Genomic DNA, 19,704 nt, shown 5'->3' with positions numbered 1-19,704 from the left:
TTTTAGTGATGAGCGCCGGCACCTTCCAAAAGGCATGGCCGTCGCTTACTTCGACTATATTACAGACGCAGAAGGCTGCTTGGCAGTAGTCGACGAGGCGCCAGAACTTGATTCGACACCAGTCCTTGACGTTAGCACTGCTTTGCCTAAGAACGAGCGAAAGAGGCTTCTTGAGCTACTGGCCGAATTCAAAGACTGCTTTTCGACTACATCAAGAGTTGGCCGCACACCTCTCACCAAGCATCGGATAATTACCGAGGACATGGCGAGACCAATTCACCAAAACCCCTATCGCGTGGCTGCAAAGGAACGCGAAGTGATACAAGAGCAAGTCGACAAAATTCTAGAAGATGACGTCACTCAGCCCTCAAAAAGCCCCTGGGCGTCACCTGTAGTCCTCGTTAAAAAAAAAGATGGCAGCCTGCGCTTCTGTGTAGATTACCGAAAACTCAATCAGGTGACAAAGAGAGATGTGTATCCACTTCCTCGTATAGATGACTCTCTCGACAGACTTCGACATGCTCGTTACTTTTCATCGATGGACTTAAGGAGTGGGTATTGGCAAATCGAGGTAGACCCAAGAGACAGTGAGAAGACTGCTTTTGTGACACCAGATGGCTTATATGAATTTAAAGTCTTGCCCTTTGGTTTATGTTCAGCGCCTGCTACCTTTCAAAGACTTATGGATACCGTACTCTCTGGGTTGAAGTGGAAAACCTGCTTGGTCTACCTTGATGATGTCGTAGTTTTCGCCGCAACGTTTGACCAGCACCTTAAAAGGCTTGAGGCAGTTTTACAAGCCATACGGTCAGCGGGCTTGACGTTGAAGCCTGAAAAATGCCACTTTTGCTATGAAGAGCTGCAATTTCTTGGCCACGTTGTCAGTCACGCAGGCGTTCGTCCTGATCCTGAAAAGATCGCAGCTGTTGCACAGTTCCCGGTGCCGACTGATAAGAAGGCTGTCCGACGATTCCTCGGACTATGTGCGTATTATAGGCGATTCATCGCGGACTTCGCACGCATCGCATCACCGTTGACCCGCCTCACGAGAGAAGACGTTGCTTTCCAATGGAGCAACGAAGAGGAAGCTGCTTTTAAGAACCTCCGCCAGCGACTACAGACGCCTGCAGTGCTTGCCCACTTTGATGAGAAAGCCCCAACGATGCTACACACGGATGCCAGCAATATTGGTTTGGGAGCTGTGCTTGTGCAGCTGCAAGAAGACACAGAAAGAGTAATCGCCTATGCAAGCCGAACACTAACACGCGCCGAGACTAATTACTCCACAACCGAGAAGGAATGCCTCGCCGTGGTATGGGCGGTCACAAAATTTCGTCCGTATTTATACGGCCGCCATTTCGAAGTCATCAGCGACCACCACGCACTGTGTTGGTTGACAAATCTTAAAGATCCTACCGGGAGATTAGCGCGTTGGAGTCTCAGGCTGCAGGAGTACGACATGACTGTCATACACAAGTCAGGAAAGCGCCACATGGACGCCGACTGTCTATCCCGCTCACCCATTGAATCGGCAACTTTATCCGATGAGGAGGAAACAGCATTTCTCGGCGTGCTTGACTCAACCGCTATTGCACAGCAATAACGTGGCGACCCTGAGTTACTTGCCCTAATTAATTACCTGGAGGGAAGATCTCAGAAGGCACCAACTGTTTTCGTAAGAGCGCTGTCATCATTTTGCTTACGGAGCGGCGTACTATACAAAAGAAACTTCTCTTCGAGAGGATCTGCGTATTTGCTCGTCATCCCAGCAGCCCTTCGCTCCGAAGTACTCGAAGCATGCCACAACGAGGTGACTTCAGGCCACTTAGGTTACACAAGAACGTTGGCCAGAGTACGGCAGCGCTACTTGTGGCCAAGACTGACCGTAGCCGTAAAACACCATGTTCGTACTTGCCTCGACTGCCAGCGACGGAAGTCACCGCCGACTAAACCAGCTGGCCTCCTGCAGCCCGTGCAGGTCCCAAAGAACACCATTCGACCAGATTGGCATGGATATTTTGGGTCCACTTCCTACTTCTACTGCTGGGAACCACTGGGTTATTGTCGCGACTGATTACCTTACCCGTTATGCTGAAACAAAAGCTATCCAGAGAGGTACAGCAGCGGAGGTGGCACAATTTTTCATCGAGAACGTTGTCCTGCGGCATGGTGCACCAAGCGTCGTAATCACAGACAGAGGAACCGCATTTACGGCAGCTCTTTTGGAACAAGTCCTCATGCTGAGTGGAACAACCCATCGTAAGACCACCGCCTACCACCCGCAAACGAACTGGCTTACAGAGCGTCTGAACAAAACAATTGAAGACATGCTTTCTATGTACGTAGACGTCGAACACAAAAATTGGGACGAAATCTTGCCATGTATAACGTTTGCATACAACACTGCCAAGCAAGAAACAACCCAGATGACCCCGTTCAGCCTAATTCACGGAAGGGAAGTACGAACCATGTTAGATGCGATGCTAGCGCACGAATGCGACGACATCGAACCGGACGCCAAGATGTTTACAGAACGAGCGGAAGAAGCAAGACAACTAGCACGCCTGCGAATCCAGCAACAACAAGAGTACGACGCGAGCCGCTGCAATTCTCGCCGCAGAACAGTCATTTACCAGACCGGCGACAGAGTATGGGTTTGGACGCCCATACGGAAACGAGGACTATCTGAAAAGCTTCTAAGGAGATACTTTGGGCCATACCTAGTACTGCGACGGCTGAGTGATGTTACCTACGAGGTCGTCCCCGACAGTTCACATAGTACGAGGCTTCGCCAGCACCGTCCTGAACTAGTTCACGTTGTGCGCATGAAGCCTTATGAAAGGTAGTGACTGTGCAAGACACTTATTAAAGAACAGAAAAAAAAACTGCACTACTGGTTTAGCATCGGGGCGATGCTCATTAAGAGGGGGGGGGGGGGGGGGGGGCAAATGACGCGTGTGTACTGGTGGACCAAAACGACGACAAGGGGATTTGGCGGACACCAGGTAGTGGAGCTCTGGCTGATTGAAGATAAAGAAGGCGATCTTGCTGTTTGGCTGCTGAGAGTCCCTGTGTCAACGTTTATCTGCCTTTGGTTCACGCTGTACCGTGACAATATATATATATATATATATATATATATATATATATATATATATATATATATATATATATATATATATATATATATATATATATGTATATATATATATATATATATATATTGTGTGTGTGTGTGGGGGGGGGGGGGTGTGTGCATATACAAGTTACATTTCTTAATAATAGAACTACGCTGATAATACAAAACAATCGTCATAAATTTGCTCGCTTGCAATGGCGTTACGCCAATAGAATATTTGGAGCGCAGCACAACTTAAGCTGTCAATACAAATTGAGAACTGGTTACAATGAATTTGCGCAGATTAACAGACGGGCAATATATACAATCGGCACTTTTTTTAATATGCTTGTGTGTTGTTTTAATAAGCTTAATATGTAATAAGCCTTTCGGAAATCAATAAATATTATATTCCGCAAAACTGGCATGATAAAACAGAGTCGTCACCTATTAATATTGTGACAACGTTACTTATACTCGGGTTTCTTGTGAAACAATGGAGCGCATGTAGGCTCATATGAGGAACACTGTGCTCTGGATATCGTAGAGACTGCCGACAAAACGAGCGTATGATTTAATCATGGTTTTTATACTTCCCCTCTCTTTGTAGATCGTCAGTAGCCACTTTTGATGTATCGTAGCTCAAAGTGCATTGAGTAAGAAGCTAGATGGATCCATGCAAATTCCGATTGACATTTTTTTTGGGGGGGGGGGGGAGGGGGGGGTTCGCAGGCTTTTGAAACAGTGAATGTATCGACGCAAATTCGGCGTGCCTGCATATTTACTCGTCAACCATGGCGCGTAGCAAGTGCGTCCACTGATAAAGGCTTAGAAATTCATTAAACGCGCTGAAGACGAGCAATTACACGCTTTCGCAGACTCGGGTGCGCACGCTCCCAATGCAGACGCTCTTAAGGTCTTCAGTACCATGGGACTACAGCGCCGCCGCTACTGTCACCCGCTGGAGAATCAGCCGAGATGCGGCGCGGCCGCCTCGTTCACTTTACTGTCCCCTTTTAGTACACTGTAACCTAGGCGTGTTTGGAGGAGCCAGCAGCTGCTGCGGGTGAGAGAGAGAGTGACATCGTCACGCAGCTTCAACTAGATATACTTGGCATCATTCAAACAACTGCGGCGGGGAGAACACGGTGTGGCGCGTTAGTACGGAGACACAGACGGACAGCGTTACACGGGCTGGTCAAAGAACTGATTCACATCTAAAAACTAAATGTTTAACTTTAAGTAGCAGGTAATGTGCTCTTCTTATGGCAAGAGCGGCGCTTCATTGGAATGGGAAAATTCACCAGTATGTTTGTCCATATTAATAGCACATCTTGAAAATTTGCAGCCCGTTTGGAGTCGCACATACATGCTCTTGCTCATTGTCTCTGACCACTGCATGTGGCTTTGGTACTTCACCTACTGGGGATCGTGTAGCAACATGACGAGTGCTTTGAAAAACAAAGAGCGGAGCTCTTTAAGCAGCTGTTCCTACCCAAATTTTGAGCAGGAACTTGGGCGGGTATGTGCCACGGGAACTTGGCAATCCCCCATACCGAGCAAAGCAGGCTCGCGAAAAAGGGAAAGTATTACAGGAAAATATTGATAATAACGAGGACACGAAACGTCCTGAAAACATGATATAGTTATGAGACACGCCATAGTGGAAGGCTCGCGAAATTTTGACCATCTGGTGCTCTTTGACGTGTAGTGACATCGCACCGTACGCGGGCGTCAACCGTTCAGCCTCCATCGAAATGTGATCGCCGAAGCAGGGATCGAACCCGTGACCTTCTGGTCAACAGTAGAGCACTGTGGCGACTAATCGGCCGTGGCGGTCAACATAAGGGGCAGAGAATGGAGGGGAAGGAGGTTGGAATCTGGGGTGGGAGAGAATCTTGTAAAAAGAGAAATTCGGAGTTAAACAGCCGGGAAGCAGTCGATTTTGGGACGTCACGTACGATTGACTAACGAACCATTTACGTATCTCGTGTAGCGCACTGTGACCATGTTTCAAATTAACAAAACATGCGCGCAGCCTTGAATTCCGAAATGTGGGCCCGAGTAGGCATGAAATAATAAATAAATAAATAAATAAACGCGGAAATACTGCAGTAACACAAAGAGGTGTGAGCGTCATTTTGCGCCGTACCGTTCGTGCTTAGGTGCGAGAAATGCGGCAGTCTGGGCGTCGGCGTAACCCAGGATGCGCAGGTGTCGCGAGAGAACGGCCACCACGTTGCCCCAGAACAGGTCGCGCAGGGAGCAGCTTTCGCACTCGGTGCGCCGCAGGAACACACGTCGAGTCTTCAGTTCGATCTATAGATAGATAGATAGATAGATAGATAGATAGATAGATAGATAGATAGATAGATAGATAGATAGATAGATAGATAGATAGATAGATAGATAGATAGATAGATAGATAGATAGATAGATAGATAGATAGATAGATAGATAGATAGATAGATAGATAGATAGATAGATAGATAGATAGATAGATAGATAGATAGATAGATAGATAGATAGATAGATAGATAGATAGATAGATAGATAGATAGATAGATAGATAGATAGATAGATAGATAGATAGATAGATAGATAGATAGATAGATAGATAGATAGATAGATAGATAGATAGATAGATAGATAGATAGATAGATAGATAGATAGATAGATAGATAGATAGATAGATAGATAGATAGATAGATAGATAGATAGATAGATAGATAGATTCTGAGAGCGTTGTTTTGAAGAGGTGTTCCCAAGGAGGTTATAAATATCAACACCCCTCGAACAATTGAGGAAACGGGGACTAGTGAAGCTTTCTCTCCTTCTTTCTTCCTTTATTTATTTATTTATTTATTTATTTATTTATTTATTTATTTATTTATTTACTTATTTAGTTATTTCATAAAAACTTTCGTGTTCTCTCTAACGTCGTCGGCCCCTCGAACGGCCTAATGAAAGGAACATGACACGTTCAAAAGAAAAACGTGGGTAAGTAGTTCAATTCTTTCAAAGTTCGGATATCCCTGAAACGTGCAATGACTGATATCGACCTTAAAGCGTTATCCAGGAGATCACTGTGAGTACGCCATCACAAAATATTGCAGTGAAGCACCCACAGCAAGTGTACTGCTCTCGAACTGTTTTGTCACATCATCGGTATAACACATTCATGTGCTTCAGTTCAGTTCACTTTAGTCAAGACGACTGGCCCAGCCAACACATATGACATGTTATTGATTCTGTGTCTGCATGGACTGTGGACAACGCGAATGCAGGTATGCCACGCGGAGGTGCACGTAAAATGTTCGAGAGGCGCTTCCATTGACAATGTTGCGCAAATCGGGGAGATTTTTGGAGCCCAGCCTACTCGACCAGACAGGTTCACTATACTTGGCGTGCTTAACGATATGAAAGAGCCCTAGACTAAGCAGTGTTGAATCAGTGTGTCACTAAAGTATTTGTGTGTATCCTAATCTTGCTGTAGCTAGTGCACCAGGAAATAAAGAAAAACAAAGACGCGTGGCCTAGTATTTAAGGCAGGCGCTTTTGGATTGGGGCCCCGCCTAGGTGGTCTAGTGGCTAAGGTACTCGGCTGCTGACCCGCAGGTCGCGGGATCGAATACCGGCTGTGGCGGCGGCATTCTCGATGGAGACGAAAATGCTGTAGGCCCGTGTTCCCAGATTTGGGTGCACGTTAATGAGCCCCAGGGGGTCAAAATTTTCGGAGCTCTCCACTACAGCGTCTCTCATAACCATTGTTGGGTTGGAACTTGGTGCACAGCAGACGGTGGGCCCAGGCCATGATGGAACCGGTACCACGGAATTGGCGGAACGATGGCTGTCTGTCGGTCATAAAGGACGCGAAGACTCACTTCTTCCAAGGGGCTTAGTGGTGGCGCCTTTCTGGAGGCAAGAGCCGAGTCCGGCTGCAAGGGTGGAAGGTGCACTTGCGCTCCGCTGTAGCAACCGAAGCGGCAGCGGCGGCATTGATACACGGGCCAGTCATTCTGATGGCCTGTCAGCCCAGCGTTGCAGGCACGTATCCGGGAGGTGCGTTCCCACGGACCGTCGACGGCGGACGCCGAACGTTCCGGGAAACGGAGTGAACGAAGTTGAGCGGCGATGAGAGGCTGTGGTTCTTCGAGGAAGATCCGAGGAGGAAGGACTCCGTGCCTGGCACTTTCAACGGCAGCCAACCGGGAGTCGAGGAGAGAGATATTCCTGTGTTCAGATTGAATTGTAGGATTGTTTGAATGGGGAGTTAGGGGATAAAACCAGGGGTGCAGGGGCAGGAGGGGAGAAGAGAAACAAATAAACGTCTCTATCGAAATGATGTCCCAGCGGTGTTTTCCTCAAGGTGCCAGAGATGAAAAATTTCGTCTTCGGCTTCCTTGGCGGCAGCAGCAAATGTAGCGCAACCAGTGAAGCGAGTGGAAGAACAAAAAAGGAACTTAGCTATCATATAGTGGTTTTGGTACGTTAAACCCCACATATCAATCCATCAATCAAGATTTCGGATTGGGGAAAGCCGGCGGAAACCCGGGTTCCAACCCCAGTCCCGGGAATTTTTTTCCGTATGCGCGAGCAGTGGGTGAGGAGTGTTTTTTTTTGGAACACCACCAGCTACACTAATCAGTGAACAAAAACTTCGCTAAATTTTTTTTAGAAAACGTGCTTCAGTTACTTAGCGGTTCTGTCGTTCATTCCCAATAAGCATGAACCATTTGCTAAGAAATATGTCGTAGTGACTTTTGAGCTGTTGGAGGACATTGCTTGGGAGATATTCGAGCAATGTCGACTTTCGCGCCATGTCGTCCTAAGACTCGGCGTGGTCATTCACTGGAATAACACTCATGGGGCTGGTCTCCTGTCTTTGCGTTCATAAAAAAAAAAGCTAAGCTAAAAGACATGCCATTGACAAAATTTTCTTCATCAATAAGCAAAGCTTATACATTTTGCGAGCGTATTGAAGAGAAAAGGTTTTGCATTGAGCAACAAAGGTGGTTGCACGAAATAGCACTCCACAAGTCCGCTGTCGAATTCCGGACTCGCTTGCCAATTTCAATTCATTCTCATGTGTATACGGACGGCTTTAAGCTCTCCCATAGCAGAGTACCTTGTACTACAAGTCGTAAACAACTTTTCTAAACACAGCGTGAGCTGACTGCGCTAGGCCAAAGGGACGGCTTTATGCTCTCCCATATACTCCGTATATTCTCTAAATCTAAATCGTGCCCGAACAAACCTGTTTTTACATTCACCATTACTTCTTGCTGTTAATCACTGGACTCAACTTCCCAACGATATTGTCTGTATAAAAAACAACGAAGAATTCACTCACAAATTAAAGCTTCATCTTGGTGTTTGAATGACCTAATACAACCGATCCAGATGTACATGCGCTTATATAACGGTTTTTAGCACGCTGTATAACTCGCTTATTTGACTATGATCAGCATTGTTTAGCATATAAATGTTCAGCCTCGCTTGTTCTTTTGATACGCCTTCCTTTTTAGTGTACTTTTGTCTTCATAATTGATTATCTGCGATTTTGTACATTATTTAAACGTTGTTATTTACTTTTTCATACATTTTATTACTTTATTGTTCGTGTTAGTTTCTATATATGTATACTATTACCCCCTATGTAATGCCCTCTGGCCTTTAGGGTACATGAATAAATAAATAAACGAAGCCGTAAGTACGACTCGCCGCCCGCAAGTACGAAGACTAGGAAAACGTGTGTACTACCCATCATTCCCATGGTCACTGAACGATCGCAGCGAGAGGAAACTCAGGTGCCCTCGCTCGCAAGCATGACTTATTTTCGAGCAAACTTCTAGTTGCCCTTGGATATATGGCCAGCTCTAAACTAACGAATGAATGAATGTGACCTTTATTAAAGGAGTGGACAACTCTTGATTTCGAAACTAATTATGTCGAGGCCTGTTTAAGATGGTGGCACACTCTTTTTTTTTATTAAGCGCTCAATGACAGAATTTCCCAGCAGCACACAAGCACGTAACTACCGAGATCAGAAATTGTGCTACTTGGTTTTCTGTACAAGTTACGTGTGCAATAAAATGACGGGTCTCGCATTTGGTTCGAGTTCACTCAAAGATCGCCGGCAAGAGGAACTTAAAGCATTGCATGACTATTAGAGCACTCGGTAATCTGGGTCGTTAAGCACTTTTAACTGAGGATCTCTTTAGGGGGCAGAGCTGTCGTATGCCGACGTCGTCGTCGCTTCGCGTAACGCGCAAGTGAAAAAATTTTCTTCCTCTTGTTCTTCGAGCGCCTTGACAAGGACCATCATCAGCGAAAAAAAAAACAACTAGTGCGCTTGGTGTAACCAAGGAGGATTAAAAAAATTGCTGGCGTGGAAATGATTGCGCAGAAGTGAAGCCGTTCCTCTGGCAAGATGGCGGTTGTGGCGGCCATCTTACTATGGGCATGATAAAGTATCACTGTTCAGTGATTAAAACGAAGCGTTTCCCTCGCACGCACAACAAGTTTAATGTGGGAACTTATTCGGGTCACATAGTGCTTCAAGTGCGTCTTACATGTACTAGTTTTCCTTAGTGAGTCTCTAATTGGAGGCAAATCTCTTTGAAGATTCAGTCATCCATACTCGTTTCTATGTGTTATTTCGCGGAAACAACTATCTTTTAATGTATAACTAACGTAGCATTTACATAACATATCAAAGCCACTTGGTCTTTAAGTGGCTACTATCAGAAAAGAACATGTTTCCGCCATCTTGGCAGTGGCAAAATGTGGCTTCACTTCTGCTGGCAAGGCATTGCGGGAGCTTCCCCTCCAGCAATTTTGCTTTAATCCTCCTTGGGTGTAACGCAGGTGAAACCATGTATAAAAATAAAAAAGAATGGGGGAAGAAAGCGTGAAATAGAGAGATACGAAGGAAAAACATAAACTAAAATAGATAGAGCAAGAAAAAGAAAGAAATAGATAAAAAGGGGAAGAAATAAATAGGAACGCAGAAAGAAAACTAAAACAGACAACGGAAAAGGAAAAAAGAAAAGAAAAAAATGGCAGCATATCCACGGAGTGAATGATGGAGAGTGGGGCGAAGCATCCGTGTGTCTATTCGTTCTTGCTTCCGTCCATCCACGCATCCGTCTGTGTGACCATCCGTGCGTCCATACGCCCGTCCGTGCGTGCGTCTATTCGTGCGTCCGCACGTCCATCTGTGCGTCCGTCCTTGCGTTCGTCCATGCATCCGCCCCTGCGTCCGTACATGCGTCCATCCGTCCATGCAGCCATCCATGCGTGCATCCATGCATCTGTCTGTGTGTCCGTTCGTCCATCTATTCAACACTACAAGTACCACCATCTCGCATCTTTTCATCGTATATTGGATGGATGGATGGATGGATGGATGGATGGATGGATGGATGGATGGATGGATGGATGGATGGATGGATGGATGGATGGATGGATGGATGGATGGATGGATGGATGGATGGATGGATGGATGGATGTGGCTGTACCCTTTAGATCGGGTGGGGGCTAACGCCACCTAGCCGTAATACTGAGTGAACCAATCATTAGATTTATTTTTTTTCTTTAAATAGTGTGGTTGAGGATTCGTATTTTGCAGTGAAGGGTTTAATTTTCACTCGTGCCTTGACTTTAGCCACCAATCAGATAACCTTCTTTTAGTTAGGTCTACCCGCTTAGTCTATTTTTCCCTCTCTTTCCCTAAACCCCAGTGCTTTGAAAAACTGTGCGCCATCATCCTGAACTATAGGGTGAAACCCTTTACAGAACATTCCCCATATAGAAGCACCGCCATCTATCGGACATTCCAAGGACTAAACGAGAGGTGGCACATGGACACTTTCTTATGGCTTGCGCTTCGCATCTACTTCCCACCTTTAGCCACCTCGAGTACATGGTATATACTAGTTCACTGTATTCATGGCACTGCGGCCCAACGCTCGCTAAACCTTTCTGAAACCAAGGAGGTTACGCCCAGCGAGTATAACGTAGCAACCTTTTCCTGTCAGATAGTGCTCAATGTACATGCCAATTGCTGCTAATGGGGAATGAGAAACAGGAGAATTCGGCTTTTAGTTAACGCGCACGCTGCCAATTTCTTTATTCTTCAACAAGGCACAGGAGAAATCTCCCACCGGCACTACCTTGGAGGTCAAAAGTTAAGACTGGTTACACACCACGACTACGACTACGACTATGCTACGAGAGACAAACGGGTGCCGCTTTCAGGAGCTTCGCCCCTAAAGAAAAGAAACCGGAGCTGAAAGAAAGAATGCTGCCCATCTACACTTCGCACGACTACCTGCATCCTCTTTTTTTATAAAAAGAAGTTACCAGTTGATATAGATTCAAAGTAATAAACGGTGCTAAACAAAAACTTGAAGCAAAAGGATGGACTAGCACGGGACCAGCAGTAACTGTCAACTCAAACACTGCGCAAAACCATGACTAATTAACATCGGCTGCATTCCAAGTAGCGGTAGCGAACGTCAGAGGACATTCCAATACTTGCGTCCCTCAGGCCTCGATTGCTTTGGGTTACGAAGAGCTCGGTCAACCGAGCTTTCGAAGACAGTTACCACATTGGCGGTTTTTGTAACCAGCGTTTTCTAACTGGACCCTCACCTGCACTAGGTGAGCGGCCGATGTTATTTGGGCACAGTTTCGGACACTAACGTTTCATTTGAGAGTCAGTGCTCGTCCCATGTTCGCTCTTTTGTCTACCATTTTTTATTTTTATTTCACACTGTTCCTTACAGTTTCTTTTCTTTGTTTGTCTAAACACCGTTTACTATATGTGTTCAGGTACGGATGCGTGTAGCTCTACCGCAGTAGAGTGAATAGTGTTCCAGCTATTTATATCGTTAATAAAGTCATATTTATCAGTCGCCCTGTTCAGCTTTCATAATGCACAGCTTACGTCTCTATCATTATATGATACTTTCTACTCCGAATTTCCCCATTTCTTGCTGGACAAATAAACACGATTGTAAACTCCATATAGGAAACCTTTCTTCGCCATTGTCTCTTTGTAGAGTGCACAATAATCTGTCCATTACCCATTACAGGCGTCGAATATGTGTGTGTACGGGGGGGGGGGGGGGGGCAAGACAGGACGTGGTTCACGGTACAGTGACCAGTTGTGCTGTTACTTAACTACGTCCAAATTTTTGTTAGGCTCTACTAGACGCATTCTCTAAGTAAAGCCACCAGTGAATGGAATCGCATGTGACAAATAATGGTAAAAGTGGCAATAATTCATCGGTCAATATGCGAATTGATGACTGCTCGTGCATCGAGTCCCATATAACACATCAGGCGACTAAAGAGTTTGAAGATGCCAAGCGAACACGCCGTAATGCGGCAAATACATGCCGCACGCAGGTCATGCAGATTTTCATGCACACCTCCTCTGGTCACCCAAACAGGGGGGGGGGGGGCGCAAAGGCCATGGACATAATATAGAGGGCGTCGGAGGTGCGAACCTTGGGCACCCCCACCCCTCTTACCGAAGAGGGCGCCTACGCATGCTTATGTTCAATAACAGGTTCCTGCAAGCGAAAACACGCAAATTAACTCACCATTTCCACTGTCGAGTCTCTGGTGAAAAAGTTGAGGATAAAGCTTCTGACGGAGTAGGTGCTCGCATCGTTCCATTCAGCCAGGAACGAATACTTTTTGCCCGACACTGATGAAAGAAACAGGAGAGAAAAAAAAATTCTCACGTATTTTCGATGTCTACGCCTCACCGCAGCAGCGAATCCCGTGATATAAGCTTACGCTCTCGGATCCCTATTGTTCAACCGTACCTCGCTTTCGTTGGGAACTGACCACAGCGAAAAAAATTTTGATTTGCGTACGTGCACATCTCCCCAGAAAGATGGGGAGGAAGAATAAGAAAAGAGCACAGCGCACGAAGCAATGGCATGTCAAGCCATACAGCGATTTGTACGATAGGGATTCAAGTACTGACCATGGGAGATTATCTTTGTCGCCGACATACCGGTACTAATGAGAGATTGAACGCACTTTAGATGGGACCGTCATACAGCGGCAGCCGTGTAGGCTGCCTTAACAGTTGCGATAATGCAGCATATCACTTCATACGATTTGTTGAGCGCTGTTGCACAGGCATGTACTCCGCGAGCATCATTTTGGAAGTGCGCGAGCGATGTATTAGCGTGGGAGGAGAGAAGGGCCACCGCAGGCCACAGCAGCGGCGGAACGTGACGCTGCCATAGAAACCATAGTTAGAAACAGTCCACCACTCGCTTTAAACGAAGCAGACGCCGCTCCTCGCATTGGAACACAGGCCCACCGCAAGTGTGTATGAGTTACATTAGGCAGAGGCATACACCAACACAAAGGCTGCTATAGAGCGGAACTGTCGCCGAAACTCTGATGAAAAGTGAATCGAATACACTTAGTTTGGAAAACCTACTTCCGCATATCGGTTACACTTTCCCGGGTAATTAGTACACTCGGCTGCGTTATGCACATTAGTAAGTCACCGATCAGTGGAAGTAGTTACTTCCTTCTTCCCCACGGCAAAAATGTGTGTTATAGCAAACAAAAAAGTACAGGAAGATTAGAGAAATACTCACTTTCAATGTAGCCCAATTTCGAAGCGTCGAAATTATTCCAGTCTCCCGGTACTGCTCGTAAATATGAAGCGCGTCCGCTCGGAACAGTGTTGCCCGACCACGGGCCTCACCGATTCGGGCCACCGCCAGGATTGGTGTCGGGTGCCGACCAATGTGTACTGACGCGGAGTCGTTTGTTGTTGGTTACCACCACAGAGTTTGTACAGTTTCTCTAAAACTCTGTGGTTACCAGAGATAGTGTTTTCGAGGGGCCCAGCGGCTCTTACATAAATTCCTATAAATATTCCTTCGTGCTTCTACTATTGCAATGGATTAATTCAATCAACTTAATGCAGATTATTGAAAGTGGTGCACCAAGACAAAGATATAGTGTGGGTGGGCAAGTGGGTGGCTGCGTGTGCATGCGTGTGTGTGTGAGTCGTTTTGTCATCAGACGCTCATCACTTTGATTGATATGTCGGGGTTAACATCCCGAAACCACCATATGATTATGAGAGACGCCGTAGTTGAGGGCTAACGCTCACCACTTTAAAATGTGGCAATATCAACTAGAGCTCGGACCCAGCCCGTAATTCAATGCTGAGTGTTCAACAGATATCGTTAAATGTGTGCAAATCGACAAGAGGTTCTTCCCCCCAAAATATTTCTTTTACCAGCGCATCCACTGCGGTAGTCCTATCTGTGAGTTAAAAAAAAAAAGGCAGCATATCCACGGAGTGAATGATGGGGAGTGGGGCGAAGCATTCGTCCGTCCATTCGTTCTTGCTTCCGTCCGTCCATGCGTCCGTCTGTGTGACCGTCCATGCGTCCATCCGCCCAACTGTGCGTGCGTCTGTTCGTGTGTCCGTCCCTGCGTTCGTCTATGCATCCGCCCCTGCGTCCGTTCATGCGTCCATCCATGCATGTCTGCGTGTCCGTTCGTCCATGTATTCAACACTCCAAGTACCACCATCTCGCATCTTTTCATCATATATTCCCCATATAGAAGCCATCCGCCATCCAGCGGACATTCCAAGGACTAAACGAGAGCTGGGACACGCACACTTTCTTACGGCTTGCGCTTCGTGTCTACTTCCCACCTTTAACCACCTCGAGTTTATGGTATACTAGTTCACTTTATTCATGGCACTGCGGCCCAACGCTCGCTAAACCTTTCTAAAACCAAGGAGGTTACGCCCAGCGAGTATAACGTAGCAACCTTTTCCTGTCAGATAGTACACAATGTACATGCCAATGGGTGCTAATAGGAAATGAGAGACAGGAGAATTCGGCTTTTACTTTCTTACGGCTTGCGCTTCGTATCTACTTCCCACCTTTAACTACCTCGATTTCATGGTATATACTATACTAGTTCATTGTATTCATACAACTGCGGCTATATATATATATATATATATATATATATATATATATATATATATATATATATATATATCTATATATATATATATATATATATATATACGTTTATTTAGAAAAAAACAAGGAAAACAATAGATACGGGGAGCATGTGGGTGGGGCCCCTATTCCATGGCTCCACTGGCTTTAGCGGGCCGCTGCACCTGGTCGAGGAGCGCTATGTTGCACTCCCAGAACCTCGCTGGCGAGCAAAGTCTTCTACTGCTCCCTCAACGCTCGCTAAACCTTTCTAAAACTAAGGAGGTTACACCCAGCGAGTATAACGTAGCAACCCTTTCTTGTCAGATAGTGCTCAATGTACATGCCAATGGCTGCTAATGGGGATTGCAGCGTGCGCGTTACCGAAAAGCCGAATGTTTCTGTTTCTTATTCCCCATTAGCAGGCATTGCCATGTACATAGAGCACTATTTTCTATTGTTCAACAACGCACAGTAGAAATTTCTCACCGGCACCACCTTGGAGGTCAAACTGTTATACTTGTTTCACACTACAGCGGCTACGGGGGACGAACGGGTGCCGCTATAAAGAGCTTCGCCCCTAAAAACTAGGTACTACGGGTGAACGTAAAGGCGTCCCGAGTAATCTTTGTGTTTGTAAAAAAATGTTGAATGATTTCGAGTACTTCGTACTCCACTATGGGATAGTAGTGACCCATCCCGATATATGGTAATCATGGAGTGTTTAGAAAAAAGGGGGTAACGATTCAGAGTACTAGGTACTCTACTATGGGAGAGCTTAAAGCCGTCCCGTGTATGCCTGAACAATCATGGAAGAAAACGAAACTTGAGGTTTATGAGGTGGTAGATGTCTTGAGAATGCTTTTCAGCCATTTTCTTATTAGAATGAGCCCGATAAACGTAACATCTTAAAGGCTCAATAATTTGTTTGTTTTATGGTAGTTAAACAATAATTATTACCTCTTACGATTTACTGCTGGTTTATATCGTTGGAGGAACCAGCCTTTTAATTCAAAATGGCAATTATTGTACAGCGGAGCTCTTATGCTCGCCGCATGTCCGGTTCACGATGTAGACATGAAATTTTCATCATCATGGTGGCACTCGATCGCTGCGTCATCTGCTTCGCTCCCCGAACACGTGCGCGCCTTTCTGCTGCGCCGATTTGTCCGGGGTGGAATGCAACAACTGACGTTGGTGAGAGTACAGGGAGAGAGAGGGGGGAAGCAGATTAACACAGAGAAATAGACGTAGAAGCATCCACAAGAAAGACAGGGGAGAAAGAAACTGACATCAAAAACAGAAAAAGAAAGATCGGAAAAGAGAAAAACAAAAAAAAAGAGAGAGAAACGATTAGAGAGAGATGAAGGAGAAATATAGGTATAGTGAACGAAACGGATAGAAAGAAAAAAAGAGGCAGGAAAAATTGACCAAAAAGGTAGAAATGGAATAAATATAAGAGCAGCCAGATTAAGAGAAATTGAAATAGATAGCGATATAAAATAAAAAAAATTCGGCAGATCCCACCTACCTTGGGAGTCAATGTTATGCGAAGCATGCGGGTAGAAGGCGACTGCGTTGTCATTCTTTTATTGAGCGAAACGTTACGAAGCGGCGCTAAAGGTATGCACAAATGCACACACAGACATACATTAAATAGCCACACATGTTTTATATAACCAATTGTTTACAATTGCGTAACGATGTCAGCAGCAACATTGGTATTAGCAACACCAGAAGTGGTAAGCTCGTATGAAGCCCTTGTGCTCGCCAGGATGGTAGCCTTGGACACTGCTATACGTAAATAAACTTGAGCGAATGACTGTATCATGGGAGTAAATATGTGATCTTAATAAAATTGGAAAGCTGGTATACTGAAACTGCACTGCAACCATGTGTAAATAACATTAGGGCGTATTTGAAAAGTGGTTCCAATAAGACCTTCAGGGTGTGTCTATTTGGTAGAATACTTGGTTGCGATGCGGAATGCTGGGGTTCAGTTCCTGCTGAGACCCTCACATTTATTCGTTGCATTCGTTGCTGACGACGTAAGCATTTTCTTAAGCTTCACGCGTTAAAATGACACATATCTGCTCTCACCGTTCCTGGATAGATAAATACTGTCGATCACCTGTGGCACGTACTAGCACACGGGTATGTGTCACATGCCTGGCGGGAAGGGTTTGACCAACGTTTGGTTTGAAGGCGAACGCGACATGATTGTGGCATCGTTGATGTGACGACTAGCGAGTCATATTCGTCAGACAACTTTACCCTCTCATACTAATTTTGGTTTACTTATGTTAAGAAGCTGAACACGAGAGAACTGAGACGTGGGCGGCTGATAGATAGATTGATTGATTGATGCTCATATTGCCTGCAGTACTCAAAGAAGTGCATCACATTAAAAAAATAGGAACCGATACACCTAGTGAAACCTGTCCGATACCTAAGCAATACTCGTCATTTACAAAGTTAACCAGGTGAACACTTCCTGCATTGGCGTGTGAATGCACGTATGCCTAGTAAACAAAGGCGCAGTCAGAATTTTTTTTTTTTTTGGAGGGGGAGGCGGTGGAGTGTTGAACCATACTTTACGTATGTTCATGCATGGGTTTGTGTGTTTGCGTTTATAGATACGCAAGCAAACTTGAAAAATTTAGGGGGGGAAGCAAGTTTGCACCCCCCGCCCCCTTTCTGGCTACGCCCCTGCTAGTCAAGTCGGCGCCACAAGTCGAGCGCTGCATAGCTCTGCTGCTCCCCATGGTTACGCGACTGAATGTAAGCTGCTCTCTCTCTCTCTCTCTCTCTCTCTATATATATATATATATATATATATATATATATATATATATATATATATATGGACCATCTCCCCGATGGGAACCATGATGGGATGCGAAATGCGAGTTCAGTAGCCACCATCATGGCTGCACACCGTTGATCCGACTGAAACGGGTGTGATGCGCGTGCTATAGAAGAATGGTTCGAAGAAAACTCGGTGTAGCGTTTACTCGAGTCAACGTTTCTTTGAAACGCGAAGGCACGGGAGGAGGGTTGAGATTCACGAACGTTTCATCACAGGAACGAACCAAAAGAGTTTTTCCACTCGACGTGCGCTCGAGCGCTGCGGATGGGGGAGAGGGTGAAATGAGAAGTAGTGTGTTGCAAGCGGGAGGAGGGAGCAACACCACCTAGGTGTGTTGGGAGAAGCTGACAGCTGCTGCGGGTGAGAAAGAGAGCGACGTCAACGCTCAGCTGCGACTTGACCTTTAGATCGTTCCGACAACTGTGGAGGAGAAACGCGTTGCGGCACATTGGCACGGAGACACGGACGGACAGCGTTACGCAGGCTAGTCAAATAGCTACTTCGCATCTAAACAAACAGACAGAGAGACCGACAGGAAATTAAAAAAGAAAAAACAAAGAGCAACAAAAATATAGGAAGAAATAATCAGAGAGAAAAGGAGAAAGGGAACAGAAACGAAGACCAAGGAGAGTGCGAGCGGGGCTGGCACGTTCACTGGGGCTGGCTTCGCTTGCCGTAACAGGATCGTCGGCGTTTCACTTGCTTCGCGACGCCTGCAATGCACAGAGTGGTGTTCGTTTAGCGTTCGCGTGCTGGCAGTTTCTGTGGGATTGTGTAAAGAATGGTTCGCTGCTCTAGAGATTAAGAATCAGATTACCCGTTCTTTCCTCCTCTCTTTCGTTTTTTTTTGTATTTACTAGTTGCTTGCTTTTTGCCATTTTATATATATATATATATATATATATATATATATATATATATATATATATATATATATATATATATATATATATATATATATATCTGTGTGTGTGTGTGTGTGTTTGAGTGGGTGGGTGGGTGGGTATGTGTGTGACGCTACTCTAAGTGGGATACGTGGCTTGGCTCATGCGACATGTTTATTCCAATGTGTCTTCTTCCTTTTCTGCTTGTACAAACCCTCCATACCATCATACGTCACACGATCCCCCCCTCCTCCCGAAAGAAGGACTGAGTTACAACTAACAAACAAGGAGTGGCTTAGAAGTCACAAATGTCAAAATGAATAGATATTCCCACAGATTTCAAAATGCACGCGTCGTATTCTTAATCACAAAGACTTGAAAGGAGAATGCACCTGTCCAGTGAATGCTCGAGTTCTGGAGGGTGAGGTTGACTGTTGCGTACTGGAAAACACAAGTACACCTTGAATGTGGAAACTGCATGTGATGAAACTGCTTGTATTCTTGCGAGGAATGAACGTCGCGTGAAGGCTTTGGAGCACCAACAGCATGAAGTTTGCGCAGGCGTCGAGCTCTTTGCCTTGATTAGTACACATGCGGCGCCAACCGTTTGCGTATTTGTTGACCAAGGCTGTTGCGGCGATTTCCGTGTTCTTCCGAAGTACACACCTTCTGTGTGGTTTTGCGCCTTTTTCGTCTTTTTATGTCATCTTGCCCGAGTCTTCATCTCTGGTGAAGAAAACTTACTCGATGATCCTGAAAATGCCCGATGGCATTTTTAGTACCGATACCATAATCTCCTACTGCCTGGTTTCCAGCCTG

General features: G+C 45.6%; 1 protein-coding gene across 2 annotated transcripts in view; it reads right to left on the bottom strand.

The window, feature by feature from the left end:
• Positions 1-13,274, bottom strand: part of nmdyn-D7 (nucleoside diphosphate kinase homolog 7) — a 37,844-nt gene extending 24,570 nt beyond the window's left edge. The window contains exons 1-3 of one of the 2 annotated variants that reach the window (XM_075871326.1): positions 13,125-13,274; positions 12,733-12,839; positions 5,271-5,437 (exon numbers count right to left, since the gene is read on the bottom strand). In XM_075871326.1, coding sequence (XP_075727441.1) covers positions 5,271-5,437; positions 12,733-12,839; positions 13,125-13,152 — 302 coding nt within the window. In that variant the 5' untranslated portion in view covers positions 13,153-13,274. The remainder of the gene's footprint in view (positions 1-5,270; positions 5,438-12,732; positions 12,840-13,124) is intronic. The other variant, XM_075871330.1, reaches the window with a different exon arrangement.
• Between the last annotated feature and the right edge of the window lie 6,430 nt (positions 13,275-19,704).

The sequence above is a fragment of the Rhipicephalus microplus genome, chromosome 1 (assembly GCF_043290135.1).
Source record: "Rhipicephalus microplus isolate Deutch F79 chromosome 1, USDA_Rmic, whole genome shotgun sequence".
Taxonomy (NCBI): domain Eukaryota; kingdom Metazoa; phylum Arthropoda; class Arachnida; order Ixodida; family Ixodidae; genus Rhipicephalus; species Rhipicephalus microplus.
This window is presented reverse-complemented; position numbering and strand designations above follow the sequence as displayed.